General features: G+C 42.6%; 1 protein-coding gene and 1 long non-coding RNA gene across 4 annotated transcripts in view; one reads left to right on the top strand and one right to left on the bottom strand.

Moving 5' to 3' along the window:
- The window catches only part of MXI1 (MAX interactor 1, dimerization protein), a 79,077-nt gene that overhangs the window by 40,217 nt on the left and 20,141 nt on the right, over positions 1 to 18,719 (bottom strand). For all 3 annotated transcript variants that reach the window (XM_083616653.1, XM_083616652.1, XM_083616654.1), the window contains exon 3: positions 2,134 to 2,163. In XM_083616653.1, the coding sequence (XP_083472779.1) occupies positions 2,134 to 2,163 (30 nt within the window). The remainder of the gene's footprint in view (positions 1 to 2,133; positions 2,164 to 18,719) is intronic.
- Positions 1,508 to 5,563, top strand: LOC310763853. The gene is made up of 2 exons (XR_014548850.1): positions 1,508 to 1,923; positions 5,399 to 5,563. It is a non-coding gene; the product is annotated as an uncharacterized lncRNA (long non-coding RNA).

Below are 18,719 nucleotides of genomic sequence, written 5' to 3'. Positions count from 1 at the left end.
GGCCTGAAGTTCTCCATGTTTGGGTTCCCATGGAGATTCTGGCTGCATTCAACTGAGCATGCCCAGAAGCCTCCCTTTGTACAGGGGTTCCAATCACAGGGTAGAGTGTATCCAGATTCAACTGAAAATTGTTTAGCGCCCCCTCTGCACTGAACACATGAAGGATCTCTCCCTCTCTCTCTCTCTCTCTCTCTCTCTCTCTCTCTCTCGCACACACACACACACACACGTCCACTTTAATCCCACCCCTGTACACCTGAATGCATAAAAAGGGCTCTTGAGTCCTTCCCACTGTGGTCGATGGCCCTTTGCAGGCAAGAAAATAAAGCCCAGCTTCTCCCATTTGATTTTGTGCCTATGCATCTGTTGCTCCCTCCCCTCTGTTTTCTTTCAGAACTTGACCTCCTTTGCATTCCCACAGACCTATCGGAATTTCCCCTAGTGTTTTTCCCCCCTTTCTAAAATCCCCTCCCCCTCACAAAACTATTGCTGCCTCAAAAGCATACAGCTGTGTGCACTTTTAGCATTATCGTTAATTGAAATTGCAAGCTCAGCTCAAGACGACAACAACAACGGGCCCAACCCCCAGCCCTTTGCAGAAGGAAGTAAACATACACAGGAAACCCACAAAGAACAGGCTTGCGATGTCAGGGGACAAGGCAGGACACCAAAACAAAAACTAAAAAGCGCTGCTGTGACAGAGGGACGCTGGTGTGCACACAGAACCTTTTGATTTTGTGGAAGCACGTTAACTTCTGCTGTTCCAGCCAGAGAGTTGTGGCTGTGTCTTTAGCCAGGATGCTAAGCTGGAGATGGCCCTGCTGCGGGTGGCGTGGGGGGAACCCGTTTCAGACCGAGGGTTGGGCTCCAATCTGAGCACCTTACCAGAGGGCCACATGCCGGGGGTGGAGAGGGCCTGAGGCAAAAGTGAGCAAGGCAGCAAAGGTGAAGTTTACCTTTGCACAGGAAGCTAATTTCTACCCAAACTCATACAGCCCCCTCTCTATTCTCCACCCAGGCAAGCAAGATACAGAGTACGAGGGCAGGCAGAAGACATTCAGAGGTTGGTGTGGAGAAGCTTTGCCCCTCCAGATGTGACTGAACTCCCATCACCTCGGACCATCATCCAGGTTTGCTGGGGCTGGTGTAGTTGTAGTTCAGCAACATCTGCAGGGCAAAAGGGTTTTCCGCACCTGTTCAAGGAGTTGATGAGGCAGAATTTGTGACGGGTGTGGTGTGGCCAACAGCCAGACAGAGAGGTGGTTGGGTCCCATTGGAGCCGCAGGCCTGAGGTCCCCTCTTCACTATCAGTGGATTCGGAAGGCGGTCTGAGTAAGTCTCCCCTTCCCATGCAAGAGGTTTTCCCTTCCACAGGACCATATCAGTGAGCCTGGGAACAGTGATTCAACCAGCCTCCCTACATCCACCCTCCCCAATCCTGAAGATACGTTTATAAATAGGAAGCCTGGGTACAATGATAGCATCCTGAAAGCAATGCCATAACCCGATCTGCGTGTGAACTAAGTCCCTGTTGTCTCAGTAGTATTTATATTACTCTAACTCCTGTTACAAAGGAGATGAGTCATAGAGTAGAGCTAGCCAAGCAACAAAACTGCATGGCTTGCTGAAAAACTTGGGCTCAAGGATAAGCGGGCTGCATCCTGAAGCACGTTACAAGAGCACCACTCCAGAGGAGCAATGGCTAGCCAGATTTAAAAGCCATTGGACAATGCCATTTCCCTGCAATAGGCAGGGATTATGACAGGCCTTAACATGTAGTGTCTGAGAAATCCGATACCCTAGCAACCTCATGTATGGACACTGACCCAATCAGATTTCAGTTTGCAAAGAGAAGAGAAACAGTATTTCTTCTGCATACAGATGAGCTGCAAAAATGGGTCACTTCTTTGCATTTCGGGGAGGGTAAGAGAGGTACTTCTTCTTTCCAGATCTTTGCATGGATGTGTGTGTGTGTGTGTCTGTGTGTGCACGCTGTTTTGTTCTGTTTTGAAAAAAGCACTCACCTGGTGCAATGTGGCATTTCCAGGCTGCCAGGGCAAACTGAAGGGTTTAACATTTAGACACACTGATAAAAGTTTGCATTCTCAGGAAGACAGTTTATCAGTAACTTACCGGTTCTTTTCTAGCTCGTTGTGCGTAGATCTGGAAGATAAACCAAGAAGAAAAGGATTAGCCATTTTATAACTTCAAGAGCCAGCTCCCCTAAATTGTGAGCAGTTTTTCTCTATTAGTTACAATGGACCAGAGCAGCACATTCAACCATGCACACAAAGAACTAGCGTATTTTTCCATGTATAGGACTAGGGTTTTTTACAAAAAAAAAAAGGTTTAAAATTGGGGCTCGTCTTATACACTGGTAATGCTGAGGGATGTTTTCTTAATTTGGAGTCCCCCAAAATAGACGGAAAAATATGGTACTTACTGACCCTACAAGTACAGGTCCTTGATTATTGTTTAAATATTTGGAGCTCTAGATCTTATTATACCAACGGTTTTCAAGGCTTGGGATTTTCATTCATTTCACTTGCTCATTGTTTCAGTCACCACCAGTGCCCTGTATGAAGCAGCGAGGCCCACAGAATCTTAGAGTTATGATACAGCTTACACAGGTTAGCTACCACAAGATGAAAACAGAGATCTGGGAGAAAGCCCTGAGTACAGTCATACCTCAGGTTGCGATTGCTGTGGGTTGCACATTTTCGGGTTATGGATGTGCCAAACCCCGGAAGTACTGGAACGGGTTACTTCTGGGTTTCAGTGCTCGCGCATGCGCAGAAGCGCTAAATCACACTTTGCACATGCGCAGAAGCGCCAAATAGTGTCACGTGCGTGCGAAGACGCGAACACTGCGGGTTGCGAACGTGCCTCCTGCATGGATCACGTTCGCAACCTGAGGTTCCACTGTACTCATGAGGCTCCTCAGATCATATTTCAGCTCTCATTGATCATCTGTTCACTTCTTCCCCTAAACAAATCAGAAGTTGAAACAGTGGAAGAGGTTTCAAACTCAGGATAAGTCATCCTGAACAAGCCAATTTACAGAAGTTTTAATTATTTTGAGCAATTTGCAAGTTTCCAAGGCCCTTTGTATTAATGAGACTGCAAAGTTTGTTTTTTATTGGCCTACATCATGGATAACATAATGGAAGCAGGAGACAATGCATGTTTGGATCCCATCAAACTTTATATTATTTAAAGTGCTAACCGTAACCAACAAGATCCTATGACTTAAAAAAAATTGACATAAAAGAATTTGAGAGCAGCATGTATATTTTATGATAGACTAACTTAAAATAAGAGGTGAGTGGCTTAGAAAAAGAATAGAAAGAAATATCCATTTGTTTGCCAATTGACATCACACTTGGTTGAAGGCCAACTATTTCCTTTTAATATATTAAAAATATTTATAACTCACCCTTCATCTACAGATACTTGGCCAGGGTGCAAAACTTTAAAAACCACCATACAACCAGCACCGAAACCCTCAAAACAAATAGAGGGAGATAAAAATAACAAAGCAGGCTAATAAGCAACTAAACCATAATATGCCTGGGCAAATAATAGGTTTTGCCCTGGTGAAACAATATTGTCAGAGCCAATCTCACTTGAGGGGAGGATATTCCACAAACAGGGTGCCACCACAGAGAAGCCTCTCTTCTGCATCACCACATACCACATCTCCACCAGTGATAGGACATGCTAAAGACACTCCTTGGATCTTAAGAAAGGGGCAGGCTGATATAGGGAGAGGCACTCTATCAACATCTTAAAAAGATCCTTGCAGAGAATCCAAATGACAACAGAACTGACTTCAAAACTACAGTAGTTCCAAACTCAATGGCGATTCCTCTATTAAATCAGAAGCTTCTTAAGAAATAAGGGTAGGGGAACTGGTGAACAGGGCCAACTTTTGCTGGGCAAGTAGAATACACAAAGATTAATCTGAATTACTCACACCTCCAACCTGGAACTGAATGGATGGCTACATGCATAAGCCACTAACTATAATATTGTCAGGAATTTGGTAGCTGGTTCTAAGAAGCACAGTCTCCTATGTTCTGATGGACAGATGCCTGGCTCCTCTCCCACTGTGCAAATTATTACAAAGCCTAGAGCAGAATGCACAAGTGTAAAAAGAAAACCAGCAACATTCAATGAACTTTTTTTTTAGCCTAAAGATGTATGAGCATTTGGAGTAAAATCAAATGTAAAAACAATGGGACCCTATTGTCACATGCTATGCAGAAACTTAGAAATTAAAAAAAAAGATGAGAGGACAGAATTCACATCCTTCTGGCGTTCTCATGAGAATTCTTCTCCACCATTTTGAGATTTTGTTGACCAAGCCATTAAATGTTTGTTTGAGCTCATTGGTATAACACAGCTGCACCCCTACCCATTTCTTAGGTTGTCCCCATAATAACCAGCAGTCATCAGAATGCTATAAACATCCTTTTAATCTTCATTTTGGAACAACTACCGTATTTTTCGCCCTATAGGACGCACTTTTTCCCCTCCAAAAATGAAGGGGAAATGTGTGTGCGTCCTATGGGGCGAATGCAGGCTTTCGCTGAAGCCTGGAGAGCGAGAGGGGTCGGTGCGCACCGACCCCTCTCGCTCTCCAGGCTTCAGGAGAGCCCCACCGCCAGCCCCACAAGCTCAGGGGACAGCGGGGAGGCGGAACGCCGCCATCCCGCTGTCCCCCGACTTGGTTAGAAGGCTGGCGGGGGGGAGAAGCCTGCTCCTCCCCGTCGCCAGCCCCGCAAACTCAGGGGACAGCGGGGAGGCGCAGCGCGCCTTTTCCGCTGTCCCCCGACTTGGTTAGAAGGCTGGCGGGGGGAGAAGCCTGCTCCTCCCCGTCGCCAGCCCCGCAAGCTCCCAGAGCGATGCCAAACTGCACGCAGCTTCAGCATGGCTCTGGGTCCCGTTCTCGGGGCTGGGGTTGGGGGAAGCTTGGGCTTCCCCCGCCCCTGCCCCACGCCTGGGGTGGGAAATATTTTTTCCCCCTTTATTTCCCCCCCAAACAAATCTAGGTGCGTCCTATGGGCGAAAAATACGGTAGTTTTAAATTTCACACACACATACATATCATATTCCTATTCATACATGGTATTCTTTGGACTGTGCACTGTGTTAAAATACATGCATTTCAACTATTAAATAAGAATGAAAGAAGGGTGGGAGACACTACAGTTCTCCCATGTCCCAAGAAATACAAACGAAATTCCTTTGAACTGTATTTCAAGCAGCAGCATCTAAAGGTATAGAAATAAAATCTGACACTGTTGTGAACTTACACATTCGAATAATCTGTGTGTAAATTACTGTGTGTAAATCCAGTGTGTTATTAGTTTTATTTACTGTTATGTTCCTGCAGGAGATGTCTCCCTCTTCCTGGAGACTCCATTAATGGCTCCAAACCCAAAGATATGCAAGGGATTGAATTCCAACATTATAATCAAGCCAGTCATGAAGGTTGGCGCTGAAAGAACAAAGTTCGGCCCACCGCTGGGAACAAAATTAAAACAGCAGGCTCTCCCTATTTCTTCTCACACAGGAGACTCTTTATTACTTATCTTCCTTCTATCAGACACCAAAGCTGAGGAGGGTTGCCATTTTTCCATGAAACTGGAAAGTTTACTATGTGATTTATAACCATATTGGCATAAAGTAGTATGAATTTTCCCAGACAAGGAAGGGGGGATGGAGGGGGGGACCTCTGCCGCTTCTAAATATATCCTGTCAGACTATTGCGACGAACAATCCTTAAAATAGAAAGCATTTTGAAATACATCTAGTGTTCTCCTTGGTAACTTGAGGTATAATCAGAATTCTCTCCTCAGAAATCTTTGCCATTTCTTCCATAGCTTCCTCGTAGTAAGTACACTCATAATTGCCTCTAAACTAAAAATTATAATCATTCAATGGAGTAACATCCTGACTTTCTGTTAGATCGTATACACTCATGTGTTAAGTATTGCCCACGACTGTGACTAAATTGTGCGGTTGCATAACCATCACTCAGTTGTATGCTAGGCAGAATTTGGCTAACAGTGCACTCTTCTAAGTGTCTTTTTAGAAGTAAGCCCCACTCTCTTGACGGGGTTTACTCCCTGGTAAGTGTATTTGAACAGCAGTCTGAATCCTAGTTAGCGTTTTGTGTTTTTAAGCAGATTGTTATTCCTTATAGATGTCCACATGGCCACCAGATTAATTCCATTTTTATTTTTATTTTGGTAAAGGCAGAGAAAAGAGCCTCGATACTGTATACAGCATTTACAGAATTTCTGTGAGGCTGAAGGGACGAAATGTTTGCCCAAATGACGATTTTGGTACAGGACATCGCAGTTTTTCAAAGTACCAGCCTTATTACATATACACATAACGCTAGCCAGAAGTGGAGCTAAAATCTGATGAGGAAAAGGGATTAGCTACAGAACAGCACAAACGGTTCCAATTCTTATTATTCTTGTTTACCAGATTTGACTCAATTGCACGCAGTTGTGTTTCTAGACTGGGGCCTTATATCACAAATGGGTCATTCAGATACAATCTCTCTGTGTGAGTATTTGGCTTCCACACACCCCAGTTTTCTCAATCCTGCGTATTCATCGTTTTTCCACCCATGTGGGTTTGTTGCCCCACTTCTACATCACAAACTGTACAAACTTTTTCTATTCAGGACACCTTTTCATAAACAATTCTCAGGAAGTTCACAAGAGCAAATGTTGCAAGCCTTGGTTATCTTGTTTCACAATAAGCAAAAATAGAGACTTGTAGTTTTTGGTTTTTTGTGGGGGAGGGTGGACATTTCCGTTTGTTTGTTTCTAATTTTTAGTACCAAGGTTTTTGCACAAGAGGGATAAATATTTTTATCTAATTTTAAAGCCTAGAAAGTGTGGGGCAAAAGGTAAATGTGGAGGAGCCCATAGTCTCAGAGGTACATACCCCCCCACACAGTAGAGAGATCTTGAAAAACAGCCTTTCCTAATCAGGTTGCTGAAATTCAAATGTGCCTTCAACATGTCGCAGTTGGTGGAAATAAGCCCACTCATATCATTTGAGCTACCAGGAAGAAAATGGTTAGATTGTGCTCAACTGGGAAGCAAATGGAAGTATAGGGGTGTTGTGTTAGAAGCCACCCACCCAAATCACACGCCCCAAAATGCTAACAAGCTTCCATACCAGCTGTAATTGCAGATGTCTTAATGGGCTGCTTTTACTTATCAGATTTTCTATAGTAAGGGGAGATCAATATTATTATTATTACTTTTGAAGCATGGACCAGTATTTTAATGACAATGATGTCATGTGGAAACTAAAAAAAAGAACAAAAACCAAAACCAAGCCTTGTCTACATGAGCAGCACCAATTCCATAATAAACTCCTATCTGGAAGCACTCTTAGTCACAATTCAGCACAATGCTTAGAACCCCCTCAGTAAAGCAAGCTTTATTCCATCATTGTATATTTGCTGAATTTTGTGGCACTGCTCTACACTCTGCTGCCTCCATTTCATAAGGCTATGTGGTTCTTCGATGCTGACCCCTTACTTTAGAATACAGGTGGGAAATGTGGGTCCCACAATAACCCCCTCCCCCCAGCTGTCTGAGAACAAACTGGTACGTTTCTGTCATCCAGGCCATGGCTTCCCCTAAAGAATCATGGGAACTGTAGTTTACCACTCACTGAGCTACAATTCCCAGCACCCTTAACAACCTAAAGATTCTTTGTGGGAAGTTATGAGCTTTAAATGTACAGTGTGGATGTCCGTCTGTCCATCTGTCTGTCTCTCCCCCCCCCCCACTGAAATCAGAAAGAAATAATTTCATTCGAAATTTGAAATTCAGAGGACTGGTAATTCAAACCTGATGTAGCCATGGGGAAAACTGAAGCAAATCCACCTTTATTCTGGATTAGCCAGTCCAGAAGGCATGTCCCTGGCTTTGCCAATCATTAATTCTAGCTCTGTCACTGGCATGGGCAAATGCACACACAGACATGGATCGATTACCTCCCTGCTTCCCCCCCCAAAAAAAACACACACTAAGGAATCCTCCTTTTGACAGAAAATAGGCTGCCCAGCATTTGCTATTCCTTATACAAAGTATCAGGCAGTGCAAAGTTAATTAGCGCAAGTCTTTAAGGTAATAGTTGAACAGCCACAAACAGATCTCTTGGGTAAGCCACTCCCCTCCAGCCTGACATAGTCCTAATAGTTGGGTGCAGGCTTAAAATGCTTCATCTTGGAGAAAGGCCCAGTGAATGGTCTGGAAACACCCAATATTGCAGAGTTACCAAAACTAAGCAGATGAGTAACCTGAAGGTCACAGGGCATATTATGATGATTTTAATGAAAAGTAATTTTTATTTTTTCCCAAGAATATTTGTAAAAATTATGGCCATGAGCCATCGTAGCACAGGTACAGCATAGCCTGGGAGAGAAAGGAAGAAGGAAGATTGCTGGATGCGGATCTCCTTCTGCATAAGGAGTGGTACGACTGTGGCATGAGCTTTTCTTCTTCTTTTAACTTCAAAGAGAGTCACGTGGATCCAAAGGTGCCCTTCCACTCAAAGCAAGATCGGATCCTACTTGGCAGAACATTTCACAATGAAGTGAAATCCAGAGGTGTTCTTCCATTTGCACAAGGTAACATTCTCTCTTTCCCAACTGGATTTTGTATCTTGTACTGTGTATAGTTTTAACCCTCTTTTCGCATGCCCAAAACACAGTCCAATACAGAGATGGGGAACTTCTGGCTTCTAGTTGTTGCTGGACTACAATTCCCATCACCCTCTGTAGCTGTTTGTGCTTGTCTGGGTCTGGTAGGAGCTGCAGTCCAGCAACCACCTGGAGGGCCATAAGTTCACCATCCCTGTCCTAACAGCTGGGTTATATGCAGTTCCTCACTGGGAAACATTGGCAAGTAAGGTGTTTGAAATCCCCCAAACCCTGCTGCAAAACAAGCTTTGCAACAGAGAAATATTTACTATGCACTGGAGAGCTTCATGTACCCAGTGTACAGGCATGCCGTTGCATAATGCCTTTGCAGCTGCAGGTACTTTGTGCAGCAAGGTCTCCCCTAGTGCTTTGCACAACAGTTTGCAGAACGGCACTAGGGAGCAAACCCATTCTACCCGCCCTTCTCTGTAACCTAACCTACCATCGTCTTTTTCCCCCAAAGTGGATATTACAAAGGAGGAATGTACTTTCACATTTCTAAAACAATTCATACATCAAAGCAGCTAAAGATCTTTTCACATCAAGGCAGCATGCAGAAACATATGAGCAACAGAACAATGAGGCTGTTTCTCTCCCGTCTCCCCATATAAACCCGTGTTGCTGTTGACGTTCCCTGTAAACTGCAAAATCCAAGACAGAATAGAGTCAACAGCCTTCTTTGCACATTCATACTGATGAACTTAAGAAGCGTAGGGAAGGGGACATAATTCACAGTTCTGCTGCTATACTAGACTCGTTGAAAGAAATAGGAATTCAAGAGAAGTCGTGTTTTGGAACAACACATCCTGGAAGGTTATTTAAATGTACAGACCTGACCTAACCTGGTGAATAAAAGGCATACAACACATTGGCCCAGTTCACACGTCACTTTAAACCATAATCTGATAACAAGAACGGGTTTAATGTGCATGAGTAGTGTACTCGTCCAAATAACTTATTGTGCTACAAAGAGTAGAGTACTTTTGAACTCTGCTCAAAAGTTCCTGTGGTGTTCCTTAGAAGGCTGGATTGTTGTGTTGCCTGGACTTGAGCTCATAGTTTCTTTCCTCCAAAGAAATCCTGAGTGATAACCAATGTTTGTTCTGGGCTTACTGCTTATGGTTTGTTTGAAGAAAACAATCCACAAGCCTGGTCTGAACAACAAGCCAAACTCAGTCTTCTTTCATCTGCAGTATGGCAACAGCAGGAGGAGGGGACCACCCCTGCAGAAACATCTGAACAGAATGCACCAGCACATTTCTCATTCAAATTGCACCACAGCTAGTTGAAAACCATGGTTTCATATGATGTGCTATCTAGGCCAATGACTATAATACACCCACTAGAGTACGAGGGCCAGTTTGCAAAATGGCAATTGCAATGCTTTGAGCAGGACTGCTAACCCAGACCTTTGCTACTAGTAAGTTATTGAAATATTAAGCAACGTCAAGTCCTCAGCACAAGCAAGACAATGTAAAATAATACATCTGCTTAACCTAGTTTCTTTATTTAAATAAAATATGTTGTTCCAGGGAATGGAAAAACGACCTTTAGAAATACAGCCTCATGAATACCCAAAGTTAACCCCTACAGAGGCATAGAAAGTACCGATAACTCTTGGAGAAGCAAGCAATCCTGGAAATTGATTGCAACTCACAAGATTCTCTTTACATATATTTAAATTCACTGGAGTGTCACTACATGTGTTTTATATTTAAAATGTTACATCCATGGGCACTGCCTGTGTCCTTATTTTTATTACTATACACTACTAAGATGGCACAGCCACTCTAAACATAATAATTATAAAAATATACTTGGGAAACAATTCATATGGACATTTTTTACACATATAAGAGTCACCACCTGATGACAATGCAACACTTCTAATGGTATAATAAAACAGTGACCATTTTATCAAGGGGTACATATAAAAGACCTCTGCACTTCACCAAGTTACCAGGATGCTATCTAGTGATGACTTTTCCATGTCAAAAGTGGCCATTTAAAATCAAGCCTATGTGTGAAAATAACCCAGCCTCTGTTTTTCCAAGTTCACTTTTTCAATTAGAACAAATAAATGTGACTTGAAATAAAAACTGACACAGTACTGTAAATTACTTGCAGTTTGATCTGTTTCACTGCCCATCTCAAACAATGTTTCTTCGCTTGGTTTCTGGGTGCCAAGACCTTTGGGATCAGTTGGACATGTCAATTGATTTTAAATATCTGTACTGATGAATTTATATTTCCTTAAGATTTATATTATTATTCAATTTATTATTCTGCCTTTCTTCCATGATGGAACTTGGGTTCCTAAGGCGACTGGTCTTCCATCTAAGCAAAGACCTGACTTAAGACCAGCAAGACTGCAGCATCATATGCCTTCGGATCACACCCTGGGAGGAATTATATTAAGCTAAAATTCAGAATGGCAGAGGAAGCAATTGGGCAGGTTTGAGCCTGAGCTATGTTTTAACTTGAGGCGTAGGTCAAGTCACAGAGTGATAGTTAGAATCCAGTCAGAATGTACCTGCATCCTAATAGAGTCACATGCTTCTTCACTGGTCTGCCCTCACTAGAATAAACCTAAAAATATGCTCCAGCAAAAAAAGAGATTTAGTACCATAGGGTCAAGCAGCTCAAGTAGAATGTGCAACTAGCCCAAGGTCACCCGCTGAACTTCATAGCAGAGTTTAGATTTGAGCCCAGGTCTTCCAGATCCTAGCTTCCCACTGGAGTCACACTGCCCCACTGCTGAAACCCGGTACCAAGACTCAAACACAGAATGATAGCAACAAGTCTGTGCATTCAAACACAGGGCTACCTCAGTCACAGGAAGGTGGGAGGCAAAGAGAACATCATTTTTACAGCAGCAAAGCAATGTGTGCGAGGGGGCTCTAAACCCCCTCTGCAACTCCCCCCCCCCCAAGTTCCAAGTGCTTTTCACCCAGCCAAGGTTACTGCTGGGATCAGAGGCGTAAAAAGGTGCTCAGGGAGAGACATTCTGGGTGGAGCAAGGATTCTTCTCCATTCCATGAGATTCCTTCCATCTTTGCACGTGACGGAGGTAGTTCCGCGTTTAAATGCAAGGGACTGTTGCAGTCACCTCTAGGTTGGCCCCAGGTTTTACATCACAATCAGCTCATCTCTTCTACAATAATAACATGTGCAGCATGATTTCTTCTTGTCTCCATGAGAGCTTGGAAGGTAGTGAAGAGCCAAGGCTGAAATATTGCGGAACTCAACCAACCAGCAAAATGTTTTGTCATAACCATTAGGAATCACTACAACACAGGAGCAGAAAGAGAATACGCCAAAGGTTTCAGCACTGAGAAACCAACAAGGAATCAAGATTAGAAATGGATTAATATGTATGGTCTCGGAGCTACCAACATGAGTTTGGCCAAACTGCAGGAGGCAGTGGAAGACAGGAGTGCCTAGCGTGCTCTGGTCCACGGGGTCATGAAGAGTCGGAAACGACTAAATGACAACAATATGTATGGTCTGGAATTTGAAAGTAACCAGGAGAACTATCAGTAATCTACATTTGGATCCAGATCAGGCAGTTATTTCACCGAACATTTCTGAGTATGGCGGTTATCAAACTATGTTTGTTAGATCTGTGGCACTTTTGCTGCAATGCCGTTTGTAGAGCTCTGGCCAAAAGACACAAAAGTATAGCATCAACACTAAAAAAATCAGGGTTGGACGTGGTGGTGGTAAAGAGCTAGGTGTCTGTATCAGATATTTATGATCCAGGTTTAGAGAGGCCTGAGCAATATTTCAGACACTTTTGTGGTGTGTGTGTTTCATTTTCAATGTTACTAAGCCATATAAACCAATATTCAGTTACAATAACACGTAATAAAATAAAAGTTACAGAACAAAAACAAAACAACTCAAACATATTGCTCAGCTTTATAGATAAAATAAAGTATCTTATTGTTGGCAGTTTTCAATATTTTCATAACATGGTAAGTTGACACTTTTTCATAAAATCCACATATTCCAAAAGGCTTTAGGTAATATTTCTAAACTGCAAGGGCAACTTCAAGAGTACCTTGAAGCTTGCTTTCATGCTCAGAATGTACACATCACCAGGGTCAGACCAGTGATAACTCCAAAGGAATTTTGTTCACCATGCCTTGTGTGTATTTTCAACTATCTGTATTGAAAAAAGCTAATAGTCTTTAGTTTAAGATAAGAGGCACCTCTTCTTTCATTAGGCACCTTGGATCCTGCTGTCCTCAACCAGAGTGCTCTGCTCGAGCAGGGGTAGCCAAGATGGTACCCTCAAAAGGTTTCAGATTACAACTCCCATCAGCTGCATGCTCAAAGATGATGGGAGTTGTCGTCCACAGCATCTGGAGAGCACCACTGCATCAGGAACATTTGGTTATACAGGACAGTTGTTGGACTAGATGACCTGCAGGTCCTTTCCAGCAAAAAGATCTCATGGCATTAAAGTCTGTAGAAGCAGAAGCCAGGATTGCAATAAAGCAGGCACAAACCTAAAGCCACAAAAATAGTGCTAACTCTTCCTCCAGAAACCTAGCAACAGCAGTGTTCAGTTTCTAAGAAATACACAGCTCCCTTTCTGATAAGTGTGGGGCGGTTCCCACAGCTGGCCTCCTACGACCAGCCTGATAGGAATATCAGACAGTCTACAGACATGCAGGAAAGCTGTGGTCTCTGTAGCTAATAAAACCTTAAAGGAGGTCATGTTGGACCTCTTGGGGCTAAATATATCATCCATCCTACCTCAGGGCAGTTGTACAGGGTGTCCTGTGCCTTTCCTTTCCCCTCATGGCAATCCTATTGGGCCAGTCACTATTATTCAACCTAGTATCACCCAGCAAGCTTTGTGGCGGCATGGGAATCTGAACCTGAACCTCCCTGGTCCTAGCCTGACACTATAACCACTACACCACACTGGCTGCATTCGTGATCTTTCCTATGGGTAAACTTTTGGCCACCAAATCAGCTTTCTCAAGCCAGCAATGCTCAGCAGTTCTCCAGAGGCACCTGGTTTTAAAGCAGTCGCTAAGCTTCAGAAGTGTCAGAATAACAGAAAGACCAAGTCATCTTGCCGCATAACCAAAATATTAAGTCCATCTGGTTAGGCAGCAGCTGAAATCCAAGTGCTTTCAAGCTGGATTTCATTTGGATTAGAATCCAGTGAAAGGAGCCAACATATAGTTCCACAATATATACACCACCCCTATTTTCTTGGCCAAACAGGAAGAACAATATACATGCAGAAGTAAGCAGCCCAGTTCTGTCAAAAAGCATCGCCTACTGCAAGCCTCTCCTTTGCCACAGGGTTCTGGGATAGGAGTTCAGGCAAAACAGGTATTTTGTATCACACAAATCTGGCACATATAATTAAACTCTCTCTATCCCCAAGTATTTGCACTTCCTAGATATTACCAGGTACTGGACAACATCCCATGTATGTGGTCTGCGTATTCTAAAAATATCGGCCCTGCAAAAGAGTTTAAGAGGCCTACATCCTACATATGTTGTCGCAGCTCCAATACCTTGAGGTGGGAAGAGAAGAGTCAGAAGGTAGATCTCTAAATCCATAAAATCAGGAGTAACCCAGCACAGCTGACATTGCACACAATGGTCGCTGGCATCTCAATGCCACCTGCAATCACGTTCATCTTGTATACTGTGGCTCAGTTATCTGTCAGAATTCAGTCGTGTGTAATGAACTCGGGACACACTGCACACAACAGTGACACATTCATGTGCACCATATATAAAACGCATCTGCAAATATATATTTGGAAACCCAGCTTCAGAGCCATTCACACTTTACTTTTTAAATGTGGACACATGCTACATTTTTTTAAATGACAAACTACTTTAGCCGTGCCATCAGTTCTAAACGGTACCTGGGCATTTAAATGGTTAGGTTTCTCTGCAGTGTGCACAGAAATGGTGACTGAAAAAGGATTGGGCCCCACTTCTGTTTATTGCAGGGAAGCCCAGCCACTTAAATGGGCATGAATCATCCACAACTGATGGCACAACACATGGAATTTGCTATTTAAATTCTGGTAGTTTGAGTACTCAGGTTAAAAGAGAGAGAGATGAACAAGCCCTTACAGAATTCAAAATGATTCAATAACATCTGTATTTCATTTACCAGAAATCAAGGGCTAAAACAGAAAAAAAGGACAGAAGAAAGAGAAATTCAATCAGAATTAAAACTGAAACAGACCAATAAGGGGTGCTTCTGGGAGTAAAACCAAAACCAAAACAAATAAACCCAAATCCATTACAACAAAACAAGTATAGAGCAAAGGATCTGGGAGGACCTTTCCATTATGATGATCCTCATGAATAAATTTTAAAACAATCCGGAAAGATCTTTTGATAATCAGTATCCATATGCCTCATTTCATGCAGACAAAAATATCCTCAATTTCTACAGACAAAAATATCCTATCAGATAAGCAGTGCAAGCCTTAACACATCAGAGAAGAAACTTCAGCAGTTTAATTCATGAAAACATTTGCAGGATCAGGACCTTGGGGGTAACTGGCTTTTAAAAATATATCAAACCAAAACATATGCATTTACCCAGGCTTTTAACAAACAACAACAATGCCACTGTTTTATGTTGCCATTTTATGTTACTATTTTTATGGATTATGTAATTTTTTTGGCCTTCCATGATTTTATAAGCCACTTTATGAATCTATTGAATTGAGAGATGGGTTATAAGTGGCTAAAATAAAATCAATCAAGGTTCAAATCCACTGTACACTTAAACATGAATTAGCACTTCTGAAATCAGTAAGAATTACCGTATTTACTCAAATCTAATGCTCACCTTTTTTGGCCAAATTATGTTGCGAAAATTAGGGTGTGCATTAGATTCGGTGGCACATTTACACTTGCCAACTTTTTTTAGTTGTTTCAAGGTTCTGAAACTGAGCTGTGTGTTAGATTTGATGGGGCATTAGACTCAAGTAAATACAGTACTTCTAACTAAACTTGCATAAAATAATCCTACATAAGAGATTTTCATATCCCCTAATGGCGCTAGCAGCAATAAGGAAGTAACTTTATTTGTGTAACATTATCACTATGTTCTGTGTTGCCACTCCACAGCATGTACTTAAGAAAATGCCAGCAGCCTTGCCAATTCTCTTTCTAAACGAGGGGACAGCACACCCGACAAACTGAAACCACTGAATTGTATACTGCCTAAACATAGCAAAACAGCAATTGACTTTTCTGACTGGGCCTAGATTTTGCAAAGAGCTTCAGGGCTCATCTGGGAAACATGACACTAAAAACAGTGCTGTGCCAGGTTTTCACAAATGTTTTTTATTTCAAAAGCAAGCGCTACGTATTGAAGGGGGCAAAAAGTTTGCAAGAAACCTCCTACCTTCTTCCATGCCTGTTCATTGCCATTGTTCCTATTGTTTTTATATATGTATGTGTGTACACACACACACACACACACACACACACACACAAAGGGCTTCTTCACTATGCAATTCTAGCTAACTAGGGATCACACACTGTGAACAGAATTAAGTCATCGCACAGCCATATTTGAACATACGATGATTTCAGCAAGGGCAAATGAAGCTTACCCACTGCCCTCACACTGAAGGAAAACAAGGAAAGAGAGAATGCATGCCTAAAGCTCAGGCCACCAGGCTGTTGGTCCCCAACTTGCTTCACTAGGCAATTTCATCATATGCCAGCATTACACAGCAAATGTCCCTCCTTTTCTTGTTGCACGACATGAGCTAGGACAGACAGCACATAGGAATATGGATTCAGATGCAGACACTAACCATCTCCACTGCACTGATTTCAATAGGATACTCCTATGCAAAAAGAAGAAGAGAGATGCTAGTATGCATATTCTGCACTGTTAAAAGTGCTTTGAGTACCATCACAAAATGGCTGCTAAGGACGGCCAAAGTAAGAGGTTCCAGTACTCTGTACCAGTGAGTGTTGTCACAATAAGCCTTGTGTACAACTATGTTCAGATGTGCATCCCTATCCTGCCGTAATGAAATCAACTACATGTAACTAAACTGCTGCAATGGAGCAGTAATTGTGCCTCAGCAACAGGGATGCCTCCCCACCTCTACATACCTAACACCTTGCAAGGAGTTTCATACCCCTTTCACAAAGGGCTGTGCAAAATTGTCCAGAAAAGGGAAGCACATCTCTCACAGAAAGAAAATGTTCATGAAACTCAGTGCTCATCTCCCATTTTGGCTCAGCGCTACTTAAAACTACTTAAATTTCAGGTCCCGGACATTCAAAAACAGTGTGGCTGGAAGTATAGAAATTTGGGTGCACTTTGCATGTACATTCATAGAAATGTCTTCGGGATGAACAAAAATATTCCAAAATAAGTACTTTTTTCAGATATCTTCTTTGAAAGAGTAGAACAGCATAATGCCAAACACTGCCCTCAGTGGCTGATTCATACATAAGTATGGAAGGATTTATTTTTGTCAGTGTAATAATAATGTTTCCTCCCCGTTCCTCATTTAGGACTATTTGTCCTTGAAAATAGTTACAGAGTTTACCAAGTATACACATAGTATACAACAAAATCTCTTGATACTGTATAATGTATGAATGAAGGTTCCCTCCACCCAAAAAAAAAAAAAAACCAAGTATGCCCCATGACCTTATTGAGCTACTCATTCTCTCAATAGGTTTCTCTGTTTTCCATTATAGACCAATGCAATGCCCTCCATGGAGTCCGGGTTAGATTTACACTTAATTTACAATATCCACTTTGGCAAAGGAGATTGTGCTGTTTAGAAGCTAGAAGCCAATCTTCATGCATGTCTACTTAGGAGCAAGTCTTAAATCAACAGGACCCAAATTCCGTGCTCAGAATGCCATGTCTCTATAAATATGCTTAATATTGCACCATTGGTTTTGAAGGAAATTCCATACAGTTCAAATTAATTTGACAGAGCCAGGACTAGCAAAGGCTGATAGGGGATATGGCCCTTGCCTGGTGGTATAAGGAGAGAAAAGGAGCCAAGGGGAAAGAGGTCCCCTCACAAACCTTAATTTTAAATCCTAGCAAGGCCCACTTTTGCTTTCTGTCCCTTTAACGAGCATCTTCCCACAATGATGACAGCTAAACGTGCTCTTCTAAAAATAAAAGCATGAATTGGATTGCAACACAAATAGTCAAGCCTACGGACCAAAATACCATAGCACTCTCCTTACTCTACCTTACTCAGCATCAAGTCACTGTATTAGGTGTTTCAGAGATGCCACAAGTTTTGTTACAGAGCAACTCTCTCCGAATTGTCCACTTCCACTTTCCTACACAAGCTGGGTGCGAAGCTGCACCTCCTGACTTTGCCTACTAACAGCCACCAGTGCTCTCAGCCTCAATTTGCCGTATCCTTTCATGAACCCTGTTAGACTGAGGGATTACACAACAGACCATTTTAACTTCATTAACCTGATTATATGTTGGAAAAAGCATCCGTCTGCATGCATGCGGCTTTCTTGATTTCCTGCTCATGCAATAATGCTTTGGCTATTGAAGAGCCACCAAGGCTGCAATCCACCAGACTCCACTCCCACACAAGTCCTATTGAAACAATTCAGGGTTGTTCGGGAGCAGTACATGGGGAAGCACAGCTTTGGCATGCATGGCTGAAATGAGTAACTGCTGGGCGAGCAGATGCGTTAACCACCCCTTCAGTTATAATGAGACAAAATGACATCCGTGTAGAAAACTGAAAATCCAACCCCGACCCCCGTTCACAACAAATAAGCATTAAAATAGTGAATGTCCAGAATAAGGACGCGACAAGAGTATATTTCATAGGGGTGAAAACGTGCAGAGGTGTCACCCAACAAAGCAAAGGCTGCATTCACATACAAGGTTTAACCATTAAGGATGGTTAGCTAAACCATACTGTGCACGAGCTGTCTGGCTTAAAGCTGTGTCTGA

This window comes from Podarcis filfolensis (genome assembly GCF_964270895.1).
Source record: "Podarcis filfolensis genome assembly, chromosome: 5".
Classification (NCBI taxonomy): Eukaryota; Metazoa; Chordata; class Lepidosauria; order Squamata; family Lacertidae; genus Podarcis; species Podarcis filfolensis.
The sequence above is the reverse complement of the archived record's forward strand: the minus strand, read 5'-3'. Positions and strand labels throughout refer to the sequence as shown.